At 37.4% G+C, this 18,034-nt stretch overlaps 1 protein-coding gene across 1 annotated transcript; it reads right to left on the reverse strand.

The window, feature by feature from the left end:
• Positions 1-11,067: 11,067 nt before the first annotated feature.
• Positions 11,068-16,236, reverse strand: LOC115752947 (nucleobase-ascorbate transporter 2). Its single transcript, XM_030691385.2, has 14 exons — positions 15,666-16,236; positions 15,382-15,479; positions 14,492-14,668; positions 14,263-14,363; positions 14,101-14,176; positions 13,935-13,994; positions 13,421-13,605; positions 12,678-12,774; positions 12,502-12,588; positions 12,248-12,306; positions 12,077-12,168; positions 11,920-11,997; positions 11,650-11,810; positions 11,068-11,497 (listed from the first exon to the last, which is right to left on the reverse strand). Exons 1-14 carry the CDS (start codon positions 15,763-15,765, stop codon positions 11,285-11,287), a joined length of 1,584 nt encoding a protein of 527 aa, XP_030547245.1. The 5' UTR covers positions 15,766-16,236; the 3' UTR covers positions 11,068-11,284.
• Between the last annotated feature and the right edge of the window lie 1,798 nt (positions 16,237-18,034).

Raw genomic sequence — 18,034 nt, forward strand, 5'->3', positions numbered from 1 at the left:
AAAAGATAATAAAATCAGCTTAATGCTGACACCCTTTGCACGTGCAATAAAATTTGAAGAACGGAGGATCTTCACACACTAACTGCACTGAGGCAGAACTTAGTTTTGATAGCATGTGAGAATGTCCAATCCCAAAACTCCATTTATGAAAGGCTAAAACAAAAAATCAGCACGTGCAAGTCAAATTAGGAATACCAAGAGAAATTTAACGAACGGAGGATCTCCACATGCTAGATGAACTGAGGCATAACCTAGATCCGATATCATATAAGGAAGTCCAATCCAAAAATTTAAATTGATAGATGGAGGGAGACTAAACTTATACAAGGAGCATACGAATTATGTAGAGATGTGAAGTGAGATACTAATGAGGCCACGAAAGGATAATTACACAAATGATACATAAACTTTGGCCTAATATGCAATGTCGTCAATAAATTTATAATTCCTTCAATTTGGACCCTAAACCTTAGCTCAATGTACAATGTGATCCTTGAACTTTTAATTTATTCAATGTGGTCAATGAACAACATTTAATAAATGTTCAATTTAGTTCATAGATTATGTGAAAATATTGAATGTTATCTTTCTATTAATTCAAGTTTAAAGATAACATTAAACATTTTCAATCATAAGCTAAATTGAACTTATACCAAAAATTCATGGATCACACGGAACAAATTAATAATCCAAAAACGATTTTCAAGTCGAAGTTTATAAGTTGTTTTTTTTTCTCAATCATAAGAGAGAGAGAGAGAGAGTTAGGAATCTCGCACTAATTCTAGAAAAATAACCCAAAACAAATAATCCATACCAATAGAATATAATAATAAAAGAACATAATTAAAAGAACACACTAGAGAATTTCTTATCGAAGTTCACCCAAACTTGGGTTACGCCTCCATGCAGAGTTGCTCTGCGAATTCACTAGTTTTCAAGAAAAGTAGGAATACAACCGATAATCTTCTCACAAGATCGGGGCACAAAAAGATTGAGAACATTCAAAAATACCGTTACGACCTCTTTTTTTTCTTTTTCTCTCTATTTGCTACTTTGCGCTCTCTCTTTTTTCTGCTCTTATGACAGCTACTACCTTTACATCGCTAATATAAGATATATAGCTCTTAATCTAGAGAGAGAGAGAGAGAGAGGGGACAAAAAATTCCTTAATAAAATATTTTGGCTTCACACGCTAACAATTTCCCACTTGAAAACAAATATATCTAATGCACCAAGCAACTTTGCATCCATCCTCTTCAAAAAAAAAAAAAAAAATAGTAACTGGAACTTGTGCCCCTGCGATACTTCTCAACAATTAACATGGAGTAATGCCAATAGTAATAGTGCAGAAAATATGATTCTCTCTGTCTACTACCTTCGTAAACATGTCGGTTGGATTATTTGAGCCATCAATCTTACGTAGCTTTAACTCATTATCTTTCAATGTCGAATTGATGAAGTGGTAACACTTCTTGATATGTCTAGTCCTTGAATGATAAGCTGCATTCTTTACTAAGTGCACTACACTTTGACTATCACTCTACAGTGTGCTTACTAGCTACTTTTGATGTAGCTCCTTCATGTAATCTTGTAACCACATGATTTCCTTAGAGGTTTTCGTGATCGTCACGTAATCCGCTTCTATCATAAATAGAGTCACTACTTTCCGTAGTTGAGATACCCAATTCATTATTGTACCCGCAATTGTAAAGACATATCCAAGAGTACTCTTACCACTATCCGGATCACCCGCATGATCTATATCCACATAACCCCGCAATTCTAGAGATGTATCTACGTAGCGAATAGAGTAATTTGATATGCCTACTAGATATCTCAATATCCATTTTCTTGCATTACAATGCTTTACGCCCGGGTTTTGCAAATATCGACTCACAATTCCCACTGCCCGTGCAATGTCCGGTCTCATGCTCACCGTGGAATACATCAAACTTCCCACTATGACTCATACGGCACTGCCACCATCTCATCTTTCAAAGTATGAATACTTAGATACATATCCTTGGAAAGTTTGAAGTGACTCGCAAGAGGATTCGCAACCGGTTTTGCCTTATCTATGTTAAATCTCTTTAATACATTGTTCACATAGACTTCCTAGGACAACCATAATTTCTTATTTTTCCTGTCCCCGACGATTTTCATAGCTAAAATCTTCTTGGTCTCTTCCAAGTCTTTCATTGCAAACAGCGATGCTAACATCTTCTTTACTTACGCAATTCTCTTCATATTAGAACAAGCCACTAGCATGTCATCAACATATAAAGAGAGATACACAATATCATCATCGCTATACTTGCGAAGATAAACACGGTGATCAGCCTTACAGTGTACAAATCCGTTTTCTTCCATAAAATCATCAAACTTTAAGTACCATAGTCGCAAAGCTTGCTTCCCGCCATACAAGCTTTTATTTAAGCGGTACACCTTGTCTTTTTTACCTTTAACCTCAAAACCTTCAAATTGCACCATATATAACTTTTCATCTAGATCACCATGCAAAAATGTTGTTTTTACATCTAGCTGCTGGAGATGAAGATCCTCCACTACAATTATACTCAACAAACTCTGATTGATGTTATATTCACTACTAGTAAAAATATCTTGAAGTAGTATATCCTTTCTTTTTTAGAAAAGCCCTTTACTATAAGTCTCGCCTTATATCCGATACTACCATCAGCTTTTTTTTTATCCCTGTACACCCACTTATTTAATAAAGCTTTTTTACTGGTGGGTAACTCGGTCAACTCCCAAGTTTTATTCTCAAGTAACGAGCTCATCTCGTCTTTCGTAGCACGCTCCCACTGCATGTGAGATATGTCTTTCTTTGCCTCATCATGAGTCTCCGGCTCTCCCAAATCTGTATATAAAACATGGCTCATAATAATATTAGGCGATGGATCAAAAATTACCCTTGGCTTTCTCACCTTTGTAGATCTCCTCAAAACATATACTTCGGGGTTGTTAGGCTATTTCAAATCACTACATTCCTCTTGAACTACCTACTCATTAATAATGTATTCGTCTTGAGCCTCCACTTCAAGTGCACTTTGATATGCTGGAATCATCTTCATGGGAATTATGTCCAGCTCAACATATTCTGGCTCTATTACCGTCTCATGCTCCATCTAACGATCCTTGTACATCTTTTCTTCATGGAACACCACATTCCGATTGCGAATAACTTTGTTATTCTCATAATCCCAAAGCCTATATCTATACTTATCGACGCCATATCCAATAAAGACGCACTTTTGGGACTTAGCATCAACTTCTTCCTATCATCTTTGTCAATCAAAGAATAGGCAATACAGCAAAAAAAACTTTTAGATACAAATAATTGACCTTTTTACCCGACCATTGTTCTTGAGGTATTCCTCTATCCAGCGCACTAAATTGACTCGTATTAATCAAATATACAATTGTATCAACCGTAGCAGCCCATAAGTGTAACGACAAACCCGTATGTAGTCTCATGTATCTTGCACACTCCAAAATAGTCATGTTCATCAGCTACACTATTCTCTTGAGGAGTTCTAGGAGCAATCTTCAACCCATGTATGCCTTTCCGACGCAAATATTCTACAAATTCATTGCTCGTGTATTTACCACCATTATCATACTTTAGAGTTTTAATCTGATAACATGTATCTTTTTCTACCATGGTCTTCCATATTTTGAAACACCCCGAATACTTTTGATTTTTTCTAAGAGCATAGACCCAAGTCTTTCTTGTCGCATCATCAATGAAAGCGACAAAATATCTCTTACCACCATAAGAGAGTTCCTAAGCCGGTCCCCACATATCGGTATGAACCAACTTTATCTTTTGCCTTTTATTCTATCTCCCATTCAATTAAAAACTAACTACTTTTTTTTTTCTATAAATACAACTCTCACAAAAATCTAACTCAACTTTTTGCAAACCTAGAAGCAATTCTCTTGAGTGTAAATGCTTTACACCTTTTTGACCGAGATATCCCAAACAATAATGCCAAAGAGTAGACAATTTACCAGTAGCACCGTAGTTACAACCATATCACTGATATTGTTTTCTTGGAGAAGATAAAGTGTACATGTACGCTTTTCCTTAGCTACTACTCTTGTCCCTAAGGTTATCTTCCACTCTTCGCATCCAAAAGATGTTACCAAGCCTTCTAGGTCAAGTTTACTAGTTGAAATTAGATTTGTCTTCAACTCGGGAACGTGTCTAGTTTCACACAAAATTAAACATCCTCCACTTGAGATGTTCATAATCACGATTCCTTTTCCGACAATCGAACACATGTGGCCGTTTCCCACAATCACTTGCCCAAAATCTCCACCGATATATTCAACAAATATGTCTTATCACAAGGTGCAATGAAAAGATGCACTAGAGTCAAGAAAACACTTATCCGTCGCCAAATCAAATCCTACAGATAAACACAAGTTCTCTAGCAAAGGTCCATCGCTTATTTCATTAGCTCATTGATTCTCATCTCGTTGCTTCTTTTTATAGACTTCACACTGAAATCTACGGTGTCCCGTCTAGTGATAATATCAGCACTTGTCTTTTGTAACCTTACTCTTCCCCCTCGATTATGACCTACTACGCCCGCTGAATTTTCCTCTGCTTTGACATCTCTCACGATTTTCCATTGTTAATGTCATTGAAGATGTAGATGCCGAAAAATTATCTCCATTTGAGACTTTCCTTCACATTTCTTCATCCATGATACTGCTCACAGCATCATCCAGAGTCAAATCATCCTATGTGGTCCTCGAAATTCCTTGCACCGCTGTGTTGTAGCTTTTCAAAAGGGAACATAAAAAAAGCAAAGCTCGAGCTTCATATCCAGATTTATGCATGCGGATTTCAACCGACCTGTGACATTCGTAAAATTGTTAATATGCTCTACAATGGAACCTCTGTCGGACAATTTCATATTAACCAACTTTTTTAGCAAAAATATCTAATTTGATGTGGACGGTTTCTCGTAAATATTCATTAGAATATTCATGGCTTCTTTTGCAGTTTTTGCTTTCATGATGTGGTATCCTGTCTTTTCCATCAGCCCTAGACAAATCACACATAACACCTTTCGATCGAGAATGTTTTCATCCCGATTTTGCTGTCGAATCCACTTCCGTGAGTTCGGATTTCCAACCCTCAAGTGGTGCATAGAGATCTTTCTGATAAAGATAGTCCTCTATTTGAAGTTTCCACCATCCGAAATCATGCCCATCGAACTTATTCTAATTTTATCTTTTGCCCTACCGTTTGCTTTCAATCAAACGTCATCGAAAAATCCTCGATGTTCTGGATTAGCCAAACCAAGATCTGATACCAGTTATTAGGAATCGCGGACCGATTCTAGAAAAATAATCCACATTGGTAGGATATAATAATAAAAGAACAGAATCATAAGAACACACCAAAGAATTTGTTATTGAAGTTCAACCAAACTTTAGCTATGTCTCCGCGCAAAAGCACTCTGCAAATCCACTAGTCTTTGAGAAAAGTAGAAATACAATTAATCATCTTCTCACAAGATCGGGACACGGAGATTGAGAACACTCGGAATGTCGTCACGACCTCTCTTTTTCTTTTTCTTTTTCTCTCTATACATTACTTTGCGCTTTTCTTTTTTTCTGCTCTTATGACGGCTACTATCTTTACATCGCTAATATAAAAGCTATAGCTTTTAACCTAGAAGCCAAAACAAAAAAAAAGACAAAAAAAAACCCTTAATAAAATATTTTGGCTTCACACGCTAACACCCATATGATGGATAAAGAGGTCATTGCATTAATTCTGCGCCTCATTATCTAAAATCGTGTCAATACAAAGTCTAAAGAATGGAGATATCACGCGAATGATAAAATTATCGACTTCCATCAAATAGATATTGAATACTAAATTTTGATTTCCTTATCGTTTGTGCCGTCTATTCTAGGGAGACTACACAAATCGTCGTCAGTTTAAGTCCTCATACTATATTTTGTAACCCCATCTTATCTCTGGCGGCAATTTAGGGGCAAAACTAAACTTCCCGTCCAAATGTAAAATATGCTGAGTTAGCACTACCAAATAGACATGTGGTGTATTCAAGTGGTTCTTGAACTATTCATAAATGCTCAATTTAATCCTTAAACTGTCAATTTGTATGATCTAATTCCTCAACTTTTCATAAAAAAAAAGGTCAAAAATTTTAAGATGACCTTACAACGAGAGATTAGCGTTTTGGATATCACACTGTTGCTCGGATTTTAGAATGTTGTGTCATTTCAATCCATTTCCTAAATCAATATATATATGGATATCTTTTACTTTTTGCATGTTTAGACCTTCATGAGCATTAGAATTGTTTCATTTACGCATATTTTACCTTATGATTTGCATAATAATAAATACAGAATCTCATTAGAGTTGCATCGAGTTGACATTCATGTTACTTTAATTTGCTAATTTGTGTTTTTAGCTAAACTTGATTAAGAAATGCAAAAAATTGAAAATTACATTTATCTAAAAATTAAGAACATGATTTAGATTAATATAAGTATGAGAATTCTATTGATAGATCGACATTATTATTAAATATTCCTATGCAAATACTTGTTTTAAAAACAAAAGGAATATGAATTCGATAAAACTCTAGATGTTGTTATATTATTATTTTTTTTTTACTATTATGGAGATGATAAAATGAAATGTACTTAAATGAAACTATGATAAAATTGATAAAGATAAAAAAGATGAAATGTAATAAATTGATCCCGCCAACAGTGTAATCATGACAACTTGTGAATACTAACGAATGATTGATTTGACTTTGTCTAAAGGACCGGATTGAACAAATTGAAAGGTTAAGGAATAGTCCAATGACCAAATCGAACAAATAAAAAAATCCAAGAATGACATTGCACGTTGGGCCAAATTTTAGGAATTTTTTGCGTCTGTCTTAGGCCTAATTCCCCAAAAAACCTCAACTTTAAGTCATATCCCAATTCTGCCACAAAAATTTTTTTGTCTTAGAAAAAACTCCAAGGTTTAGGTCTAAGCACAAATCTGTCCCGAATTTTTCTTTGTCTAAAGAAAACCCTTAACTTTAAATCTAGTCTCAAATCTACCCTAAACTTCTTCTTTTTTGTTTAAGAGGAAAATGACCAATCTGTACTCTAGTCCTAAATCTGCCCAGTTAGCCCTCTTTCCAAAAGTCATCATTAGTTTTCCCTAATTATCATAATCTAGAATGGTTTTATTTTACATATAATTTTTCGTGTTGCATTTCTTATGTGGATATTTTATCTACGCGGAAAAGCTGCATCAAATTGGAATTGGACCACAGGGGTATATTAGAGAATAAATTGAAAGTTGGTGATCTATTTTAGACAAAATAAAATTCGGCATAAATTTGGGAATCAACCTAGAGTTTGAGATTTTCGTTTTTCTAATTTCTTTCCGAGTAGAATGTGAGAGATTACTTTTTGATTCACCAAAAGCAGAAGAAGAATTAGTAGTTTTTTCTTAGATAAAAAAAGTTCACGGCAAATTTGAAACTGAACATACAGTTTTGAGTTTTTTTCTGAGAAAAAAAAAAGTTGGGGAAAAAAATTAAGACTAGACCTGAAATTGAAAAACTTTTTAGGGAATTAGGCGGCCCCATCTTTCCAATAACCACGACGTCACGTGAACCCATGACGTCATCGATGTGGTCCTCCTACTTTTTGTTTCGTTATTACTTTTTTGGGGCCCGAAATGTGGTCCCTGCGTTTGAAGGAGCCAAAAAAACGTGTTGGTCACTTCCAAAAAGCAATTAACCTATGATTAGAGAAGAGATTAGGAGCATCAAAATCGTTCACTCCACGTTGTTCATCCACACCAATAATTGATTAGGTGTGGCTTATACTTTTGCGTGCTAAAGTTTGAAATAAATGAAAGGCGACTGAGCCGTGACGAAGTTGGGATTTTATCCGAGGACGGACGAAATTTTAAGTACGATGTAGCTAATATTTTAGCTAATTTTCGGTACCTTAACATAATCAATTTGATCAATTATTAAAATTATAAAAAAAAATCACCAAAATGAAATAAGATTTGATGTCATAGCTTCTAAATTTTCAGAGTAATTTTTTTTGGAAAGGCATCTGTAGTCTTGCTTTTTTTCCCACAATTTGTCATATAAGGTCATCACAATGAGATACATGACACCCCATAAAAGGCATTTACCGACTCACCCCAGATCTGGGTGATGCTCGACCTCTCCCGGCAATGGCGACGCCGGTCTCGAGGAAGAAGAAGAGAAAAAAAAATGAAAGAAAAAGAAAAAATAATTTAAAAATAAAAAAATTCAAAAATATTAAAATATCATTAAGTATTGGTCATGTCGGTGATTTACAGTCAAAATTGGCCAAAAGTACTGAGTTAGCGCAAATGTAAAAAAAATAGGACCGAATTAGCACAATTGTAATAGGTTTAGGACTTTTTTTTGTAATTTTACCATTCTTTGCTCTTTTAGTTTTGAGGTCATTGTGAAAAAAAAAATTATGTTACAATTTAAAGGGCGTTTGTGAGAATTCATAAGAGATGACACATGGTGCTCTATAAAATACTTAAGTATTAAAGTGGTCGGAAGTGCTTCTTTTTGCAACTCTCATCCGGTGTTGGGTGGGGCTTTTTGAAGTTCTGATTTCAGTGATTATAACTATTATAATTATAGTCAATGAGTTTTGCGGACCATCTATATAACTAAGACTTCTTGGCATATAAACCTGAAATTTCAGGGCACGTATGACAACATTTCTATTTTTTTTTTTATTTTTTTATGTTTTGTTACGAGGAACAGGTTTAGAATAGAAATTCGTTTGGTAATAAAATTTTATTTTTATATTTTTTAGATAATTTTTTGGCATAGAAATAGGTTTGGAACACAAATAAGAAGTAGAAGTTTCTACTTTTCTATTTTTGGAATAGAAACAAAAATAAAAATTCTTCTCATTGCTCATCTCTCTCTCTCGCGTGCGGCCTCTCTGTCGCGTCCCTACTACCGATCACCTCTCTCGAGTCCCTACCGCCGGTCTCCGGTCCCCAACTCCGGTTTGCCCTTTGCAGTTCACCATCCACTGGCGTACGCTCTCCATCCGTCGGCCACTAGTCACCGGGTCGAGGCTCGAGGCCGGCAACAATAGAAATTTTATGATGAAACAAATTTCTATTTCGGAAACAGAAATTTTGTGTCATTATCAAACGCATGTCTTTGCTCAGAAATCCGTCCACAAAATAGAAATAGAAAAATCTATTTTTGGTCAGAAATAGAGCTTAGGAAGATAATGATTGTCATTCGCACCCTAAAATCTTCGTAGTAAGTTGTATATTTCTGATCAAAATAGAGAATATAATTTAGCAAAAAGTTTAGGTGACCAAAAGAATGGTTTGCTATGTGATCTTTTTAACCCTCAATAATCTTTTAGGAAAAAAATTATGAACTTGATGTTTGAAAACCCAAATGTCTTAGGGTTAATGGAAACTTTCAAATGGTGATTCAACACCAATATTTGATTAGTGGAGTTTCGTTGGGCAATATTTCAGTGATTGATTAAAATGTTTATGACCCGGATAGGGTCCCCTCGAAGGAAAATATGGGTGGGCCTAACAATTCCCTTCTCGAGACTGACCCCGTTTTGACCTCCTTAGGTCAAAATTTTTGTAATTAAAAAATTAGGAAAAAAATGTCAAAAAAATTCTAAACCTATTGTATTAGTATCAATTCAATCATAAACCTTTTATTGATACTAATTTAATCATAAATATTTTACATTTGTGCCAATTAAGTCTTAAACCTTTATTGGTGCCAATCGAGTCCTAAACTTTTTGCATTTGTACCAATTGAGTCATAAACCTTTTGCATTTATGTCAATTGAGTCAATTTAATCAATTTTGACTGGAAATCGCTGACATGAACGCCGATTATCCTACATGGTACGACTAGCGCCGATGTGAATATTTTTAATATTAAAATGTTTTTCAATATTTTAATAATTTTTTTTATTTTTTCTTCTTTTTTATTATACTTTTTTTTTATTGGGGGCCAGCAAGGGTCCCCGGCCGACCCCTACTAGCCCCAAGCAAGAGCCAACGACCCTTGCTAATCTGGCCAGGCGAGCTCTTCGCGGCCCTTGTAGGGTCGGGGCAAGGTGGCGATACCCTCGCCTAGGGCCAACAAGGGTCACTAGGCGACCCCTGTTGGCCCCCAATTAAAAAAAAGAAATGCAAGAAAAAAAAATATTTAAAAATTTAAAAAAATATCTATGTCAACGTCGGTCATGCCACGTAGGACTACCGACGTCGGTAATATTCGACCAATGCAAAAGGTTTATGATTAAATTGGCACTAATGTAATAAGTTTTAAACGTTTTTAACAGTTTTCCACAAAAAAACATTAGTTTCTTAATCATCATGGACAAAGATGGGTGAGGATGAGGCTCGCTGCTAGATTTGGTCCACTTAGGTCTACTTGATAAGTCAATTACTTAGAAAAATAGTAGATTTTTTTCGATGTATTTTGGTTTAAAGAATACAATTATATTTCAATAATAATTGTCAATCTAGTGGCAACGTGCCGGCAATATACTAGTAATATATGAAAGTACAGCTGACTAAGTTTGACCCGTTCAATAACTAGAAAAAAAATAGATGGAGCTGTTCTCAGCGAGGAAGTATGGACAATCTCCGAAAGCTCCGTGTCAATGTTGGACGCACGTCGGTATCCGACACGTGGTCAACTCTGCCGGACACGCAGCGACATGTGAGTAAAGAATTCTGAAATAAGGTAAGAGCCACGTGAAATTCGGATACATAACCTCTCCAAAGTGATATCTTCACTATTTCGGTAAATCTGTCATTCTAAGCTGAAACCCTTGAGAATAGTTATGTTAACTTATGAACTTACCGAGTCCTCTCCTTTCAATGCAATCACACTTCATTAACAGTTTCAAACAATCACTTCATTTCAATGCAGATCTTTCCCCGTTGTGTGTCAAGAATTGAGACAACAAAGAGGATAGAAAAAAAAAATAAACAAATTTATAGCATTAAACCCATATTATATAGTTGGGTTAAACACATATATAGAAAGTTCAAATGACAGAGAGGCGACCCAGGTTCACATTGAGCTCTGGTCCATTCCATCGCCTTTAACTAGCCCACCACACACAATTCTCCCGACCCTCCAGAAATGATGCTTTTCCAGGAACGGTTTCATCAGCAATCACAGAGCATGTCACTTCACGACGGCGGGAAGAAACGGTTGAGGTTGAAAGGAAGAGTGTAGAACTCCTCGTTCCGGCTGTCTCCTTTGAACGTCCGGAACTTGGCCCACCATGGCATTCCCCGATCTTTGGCGCTGGCCTTGTAGTCTAGAGTGTTGTCTAGGAACACGGCCACTATCAGTGCGACCGTCGGTGACGAGAAGAAGATAGTGTTCAAGAAATCATTGAACTGGAGAGAGAGAGAGAGAAGGCTCAAAAAAGGGAGTCTACTTGCTATCAAGTAATATAGACAACAAAGAACAGTACTTTTTATGAGAATTATCCACAAGTGATTGTGTCATCAAAAAGGTCATAGTAAAGATCCAGAAGATGAACTCTTACCCATATCGCCCTGGTATGAGCAGGACCATGGAGGGCCTTGGATGTGTATTCTCTAAAGTACTCGGGAACAGACAAACCCAAGAAGAGCGATACGCCGACAATGAAGAGATTCCTCATCGAGTTCATGTTTGTGAACTGCAAAAATGACAGCCCCACAGAAGCTGGAAGAAAGCAAATGCAACAGTTCAATAATAATCAGATGCTAAACTTAAAAGTACGAGGATGGTAGATGTAAACAGTTGTGTCGATTATCACTTTGCTTGCACTTACCAACCAGACCAAACAGTACGCAGTACACAGCGGCAAAGATTGTGAATGGTATTGAAGCAAAGAGTGCTCCAAATTTTCCTTCAATAGAAAGGCGAGTAAGTCAGGGAGGGGAGATGAAAATGAAAAAGTCACGATGAATGAATGCTCTATGACTCACCGAGTATTGAGAAGAAAATCATAAAGCCTGCTGAGATCTGAATAACCCTGCGGCTCCCAACTCTAGTGCTTCCAAGGAGACCTACATTTTCTCTGTAACATCAAGAACAACTTAGCATCAAGAAAAGGGTGAAATGAAGGAACTTGATTATCAGATTACAACACCACTTACACTGAGACTGTCGAACCTGTCAATGTCCCAAACATTCCATCCAGCAGTATGCCAATTCCCTGTGTGTGATGAAACCTCGTGTTAGTTCTTCAAAATCAGCTGATATTTTCTGCTAATTGTGATTCTGATGAGCCAACCGTTTGACAAGTTTATTGAGCACTACTTTTATAGGCAGCAAAACTAGGTCAGTGTGCGTGTGTGCGCAAACCATATCTAGGTCTAAATTATGTAAAAAGGCAGGCAACATGCTGGACCTGCCATCCAATGCCACGGCTAAGGACATGAGGTGGAGGCGGTGTCGCACTAGCCAGACGCGATGCAGCCTTGTATGCTCCTGTTGACTATCAAAAAGACAAACTCTTAGGGTCGCCAATGGACTAGTGACATTGAAATGGATTCTGCTAATCTGTGTTTTTTACCCAAATAGTACCTCAATTAATGAGACCAGCACGGCAGCCATCATGCCAAAAGCATGTCCAGCATCAAATGTAGGCGCGCCCCACTGAAGAGGGTACGGAATCTTTATCCTGGCAACAACCAACTCTCATATCAAACATACGTTTCGTGTTCATCAGTCCCGCAATTTAGGACTTCAGCTTGTCATAAGCTTTCTTTCTAAGAGATTAGCTTATCCCAGCAAAATGCCGGTGTGCTTCCCCATGATCATGCTCAAAATTAGACCTATCCGCTATTGGTGCATCACACTTCTATGAAAATATAAAATTGTGAAATGTGTCAAGCATCAATGTAGGAACACCCCACTGAAGAGGGCACAGAAATTTATCCTGATAACAACGAACTCTCGTATCAAACAGACATTTCGTGTTCATCACTCTCGCAAGTTAGGACTTCAGCTTGTCATAAGGTTTCTTTCTACTACATTGGCTTATCCTAACAAAATGCCGGCATGCTCCCCCATGTGCCATGATCATGCTCGAAATTAGACTAATCCGCTATTGGTGCATCACACTTTCAAGAAAATAGTAAATTGTGAAAGGTGTTTCTTGTTTCAGCACTTGGTGTTCTTTGAGCAGCACCTATTATATTCACCCCTTCTAAGTCTCTAAATGCACTTTGTGGAAAGCCAATTCTTTGCTCTCTCAGAGACTGCATTGGTTACAGTAAATGCTTTAGCCTATTTTGAGAATTGAACTGAGAGGCAATGTTACTGACCATGGAGCAGAGGATATCAGGTTGGCCCTGTCAGTCCGGCAATTGATTTGAGTTAACTCTGGATGATGTTTGTATGCACCGCTTGCCGTCAAGAGGTGTGCGTATGCCCATACCACAGTGAGCGATATAAGTAGAGCAAACCGTTCAAGTACAGGTAGTTGTCTTGCATGAAAATTCTTTAAGTACTGTAACAAAGTTCATAACAAAGAAAAAAGATTAGCAGGAAGCAAGATGTGAACCAGTTGCAATACCATATGATGTGATATTTTTTCATAAACCAAAAGAAGATTGCTCTCAGGTACTTTTAAGGAAAGTGTGATGTATATTGAATACTATAACTAAAATTAAATACTTCTTTGACAAACAACTGTTATTCGAATTATTGTTTGAATTTATACCTTCAAACCAGTAAATATCATGGGAAATGGCAAAAACCAACACCACTATTTTTCATATGAAGTAGGATTTATCTGAATTATATCTCAATGAAATAAATTTATTGCAGAGCTATTACCTGGGAGAAAGCTATAAACAAAATAAACATTGGGATGCCAATTTCAACACATCTTCCAACCTGAAAGATGCACCTCGAGTGTAAGATTAGTGAATAAGGGTGATTGTTCGTTGTTGGAGTAATCCACGAATTCATAATCAATGTCAGGAAGAGTGAAGTATCCTACCACGGGGAAACCTCGATCAAACAGACCGAAGCCCACCAATGCAACCACAGGTACCATACCTAGCGGGCTGAAGAACCTGCATAATAAGTTACATATATTAGAGATTATGCTTCAGTTGACTTCATTAGCAGCTGGAAATAATGTTTGGGACAAAATCTATACCGGGAACATATTGCCCATATCTGACTATACCCAAGAATGATTTGGATGCTTGATGCTACAATCAGAGCGCCCTGAACTGCTCTCATCGTACTATGGAATCTCTAGAAATATATACATAGTCATGTGAGCACTTGAAGATGCTTTTTAAGTTTACCCATCAAATCCAGCAGTGTCAACGCTATTTCATGTTGACTCAACTATGTGGGCAAGTAAAAATCTTCTAACTTACCAAATCATCGTCCTCAATTCTTGCTAGTTTGGAATCATGAATTATTGATATAATAGGGACCATGTACGCGTAAGAACCTCCTATAACTGTCGGCAACCGTGTTCCAAATAGCGTCTGTAAGAGCGTATTAATCCCCTCGACAAACAGCAGTGTCTGCACTACTCTCACTTTGTCGTCCTGGCCAACATTGAAACCATAATATTTCAGCAAAATTGATAGGCAAAAATTGCTAATTAACTTTCAAGACAGAATTCAATTTACATTTATTCTCGTGGAACAATCAATTAAACTATTAATCCATCATAATGAGAAAGGAAAGAGAGCCCTTTGGTCAGATTGATGGCACATCCTTTACGCCATTTGAATGAGTGCCTAAGCCAGTAAGTTTTTGTTGAAAACCAGATATTCAAACGTGCACAAACTCTCACTTACAATTCAAAAACACACTGTGTATCTTAGCGAGTGAGTTCACAGCGCTCGTCAACAAAATCTCTGAAATAAGATAAAAGTGGCGCTGACTGCTGTCAAAGTTTCAGGGTAGCAACTGAGAAATCTCTAAATTCTTTGAATGACTTAAGTTATGCTGCTGGGGTGTTCTTATTAGCTTCTTGCAAAATGGAAATGACTAACATTAGAAAATAAACTGATTGAACTCGTCATAAGCATGACATTATTTACTGTAAATCTCTCTAAAGTTCATGCGATACTAGCGAGAGCTGCTCTGCTCGATCATCTAATCCACAGATAAAGGAAAGGCGCATCGACAATATTAATCAATGAACATGCTTGATTCACGTAGCTTCACCAAAGATGGAGTGAAATGATCATCAACATACATTTATAATGAGATCAATCAACGGGGGAAAGAAGAAGAAATAGAATCCACTCACATCAGTGCCTCCCATTAAAGGAACCAGAAATGAAGGGATCATCACTGCTGTTCCCAAGGCCAAAATGTAGTGCTGAAAGCCCAAAGCTATTGCTTCCCCTGGTTGCAACCGCAAAAATTTTATCCTCATCAAGTGCAACAACAATGGGGCATTTCAAGCTCAGAAGATTATAATGATCAAGCAACAAAATGGAGCCACAACACGAATTAGTGAACGATTGCAATATCAACGAGATCATGCGAAAAATAAAAAGAAAACGAAAGAAAGAAAGGATTGGCCAGTACCCCAAGAAGGGTTTGAATCTATGCAATACTCCAAGCCCTGAAGTTGGTCCATTGGGGGGTGGCTTATCTCTTCTGCTTTTGGAGCTGCCGTTGCTTCCATTTCTCACACACTGAAAAACTGCTCCAATGCCTCTATGTCCAAATGGGTGCCCCCAAAATGAATCACAGAGACAAATGGGCACAAAAATCTTGGGCTTCACTACTGTAAAAATCGGAACTTGGGTAGAATTTGATGTCTATCAGTGTGTCCCTCTCTCTCGCTCTCTCTCTCTCTCTCTCTCTCAGAGAGAATGGTACCAAAGAGAGACGCCGATGATAACCCAAAAGAGAAGCTAGCAGAGAAATGGAAAAGCTAAAAGCGAGAGCATCTAAAAGTGAAGACTTGAAGAGTGAAAGAGAGAAGAAAGGATGCAAGTGTGAAAAGTATGAGAAAAAAACCAGCACTTGCCGCCCACTCTAAACCCCTTTTCAAGGACAAAGAACAAGTGTTAAATTCTGTGAGCGTGAGAGGGAGTCACTCTTTCGGATCTGCAGAGAGAAAAAGAACCGTTAGGCATTTGTCCTGCTCTTCGTCCCCGAATTGCCCTCCCCTCCCTTAAGAGGAACTCTTCCAACTCCCGAGAGTCCAAGCTGAGATGTGACCGTTGCCTTTGTACTGTTCCCTTATTTAAATCTCGCTTTAATGCGAGACCCCAGGAGGCCTTTATCATAATATTTTGACCCGAAGAAGAAGAAGAAGAAGACGAGACAACAGCCAGAAAGGGAGGGTCGTGACTTGTTGTGTGTGTCGTGGCTTCCATCTTGCACGAGGCTTTGCTAGTTTTCCTCCTTAAAAGGAGAGAAAGAAGGAAAAAGTAGGACAAGAGAGAGAGAGAGAGAGAGAGAGTCCAATCTTCTTTGAGCCTTGTTAATAAGAGCCCTCGGAGCACTCATTATTCATTCTCCATACCCAAAAAAAAAAAAAAATTTCTGATATTCAATATTTAATTGAAATAATGATATAAATGATTTCTAAATTTTAACTCAATATATAATGTGATCTCTAAAGTTTTAGTTTGTTCAATATTATCCATAAACTTTAACCTAATGTTCAATGTGATCCTTAAGCTTTTAATTTGTCCAATACGAAGACAAGCTTGAATCTAGAAGCAGGTATGTTAATCCCATATGGCCTTTCTATGAGTGACTTTGAGGGATCTGCCTTTTAGCTTCTAAATTCATTCTTGAAACTCAACCCTTAAGACATCGGATGTTTCTAATCCACAAGTTCCACTAGCCATCTAGTATTAAGGGGATACACAATAACCCGATCTCGGATCACCGAGGGGGGGTGCCCTACACTTTGCGTTAATGATATCCACTCAATATCAGAAAAGGGGCCAATTGTGGCAAGTGAAGAGCATACTAAATCAATCGTATTGCTAAATTAACAAAAGGATTCTAACTTTTGAAATACTAATTGAAGAGAAGAGGAGAGGATTTAGTGACTTATGGTTTTGAAATTACACCGATATTTCTGAGGACAAACGTTGAGCAAGCAAGCTCTGCTCAACACATTACATGAGGGAGCCTTTTATAAGCATTTTTACAAAACACTTCTTCACTTCGGATGCTCAATAATTGAGATCCATCGACATAAGCTAGTGGTTCTATCCACCATTGACAACCGACAACAACTATTACAACGACCGTCGCCTATTACAACAACTTTTGACCACAGATGATCAATTATTTCATAGTACACGCAAGCAAGACAGGATAAGAAGGCTAAGTAGGATGAGAGCGACTTTATCACGAGGGATAATAATTCGCATCATCACCGTCAGAGCTGTCTGGTCCATCCTTTTGTTACTTGTAGGCTTTCAACAATTGTCTTTCTTCATACTCGGAGATGAGCCTGTCGGCTTTCGGATCATCCGGGATACCACTTGTTTTAGACGGAAAATCCATAGAACTGGATGGAATATCTTGACTAGGTAGTACTGGTTGAGGTAGATCATAAGGGTCTTGAGATAAAGGACCACCCCATGGGTCATACGAGCTCTATGAATCAACTATATTCATGGAAGAGTCTAGTTGATTTTTCCGGAACTCTTCAAGGACTTGAAATGTGCTAGGATGAGTGCTAGGTCTATCCCATGAGCAACTGTTCGAATAGGGCCAAACTTCTAGAGGGATGACTCTATTTGATTGGCATAGAATCCTTTGAAGTTCCTTATATTCATGAGGAATTTCATGACTATCTTGGCGAAAGTCTAATGAATTCGAGCAACTTGTTCCGGAAGGTCTGGTTTGAAGGTTGAAGTACCAACTTGTGCTGCGTTTGTGCGCCTGTCTCCTGTTGGACCTGTGAAATACCATGGACTATG

Source organism: Rhodamnia argentea, chromosome 9 (genome assembly GCF_020921035.1).
Source record: "Rhodamnia argentea isolate NSW1041297 chromosome 9, ASM2092103v1, whole genome shotgun sequence".
NCBI classification, from domain to species: Eukaryota; Viridiplantae; Streptophyta; class Magnoliopsida; order Myrtales; family Myrtaceae; genus Rhodamnia; species Rhodamnia argentea.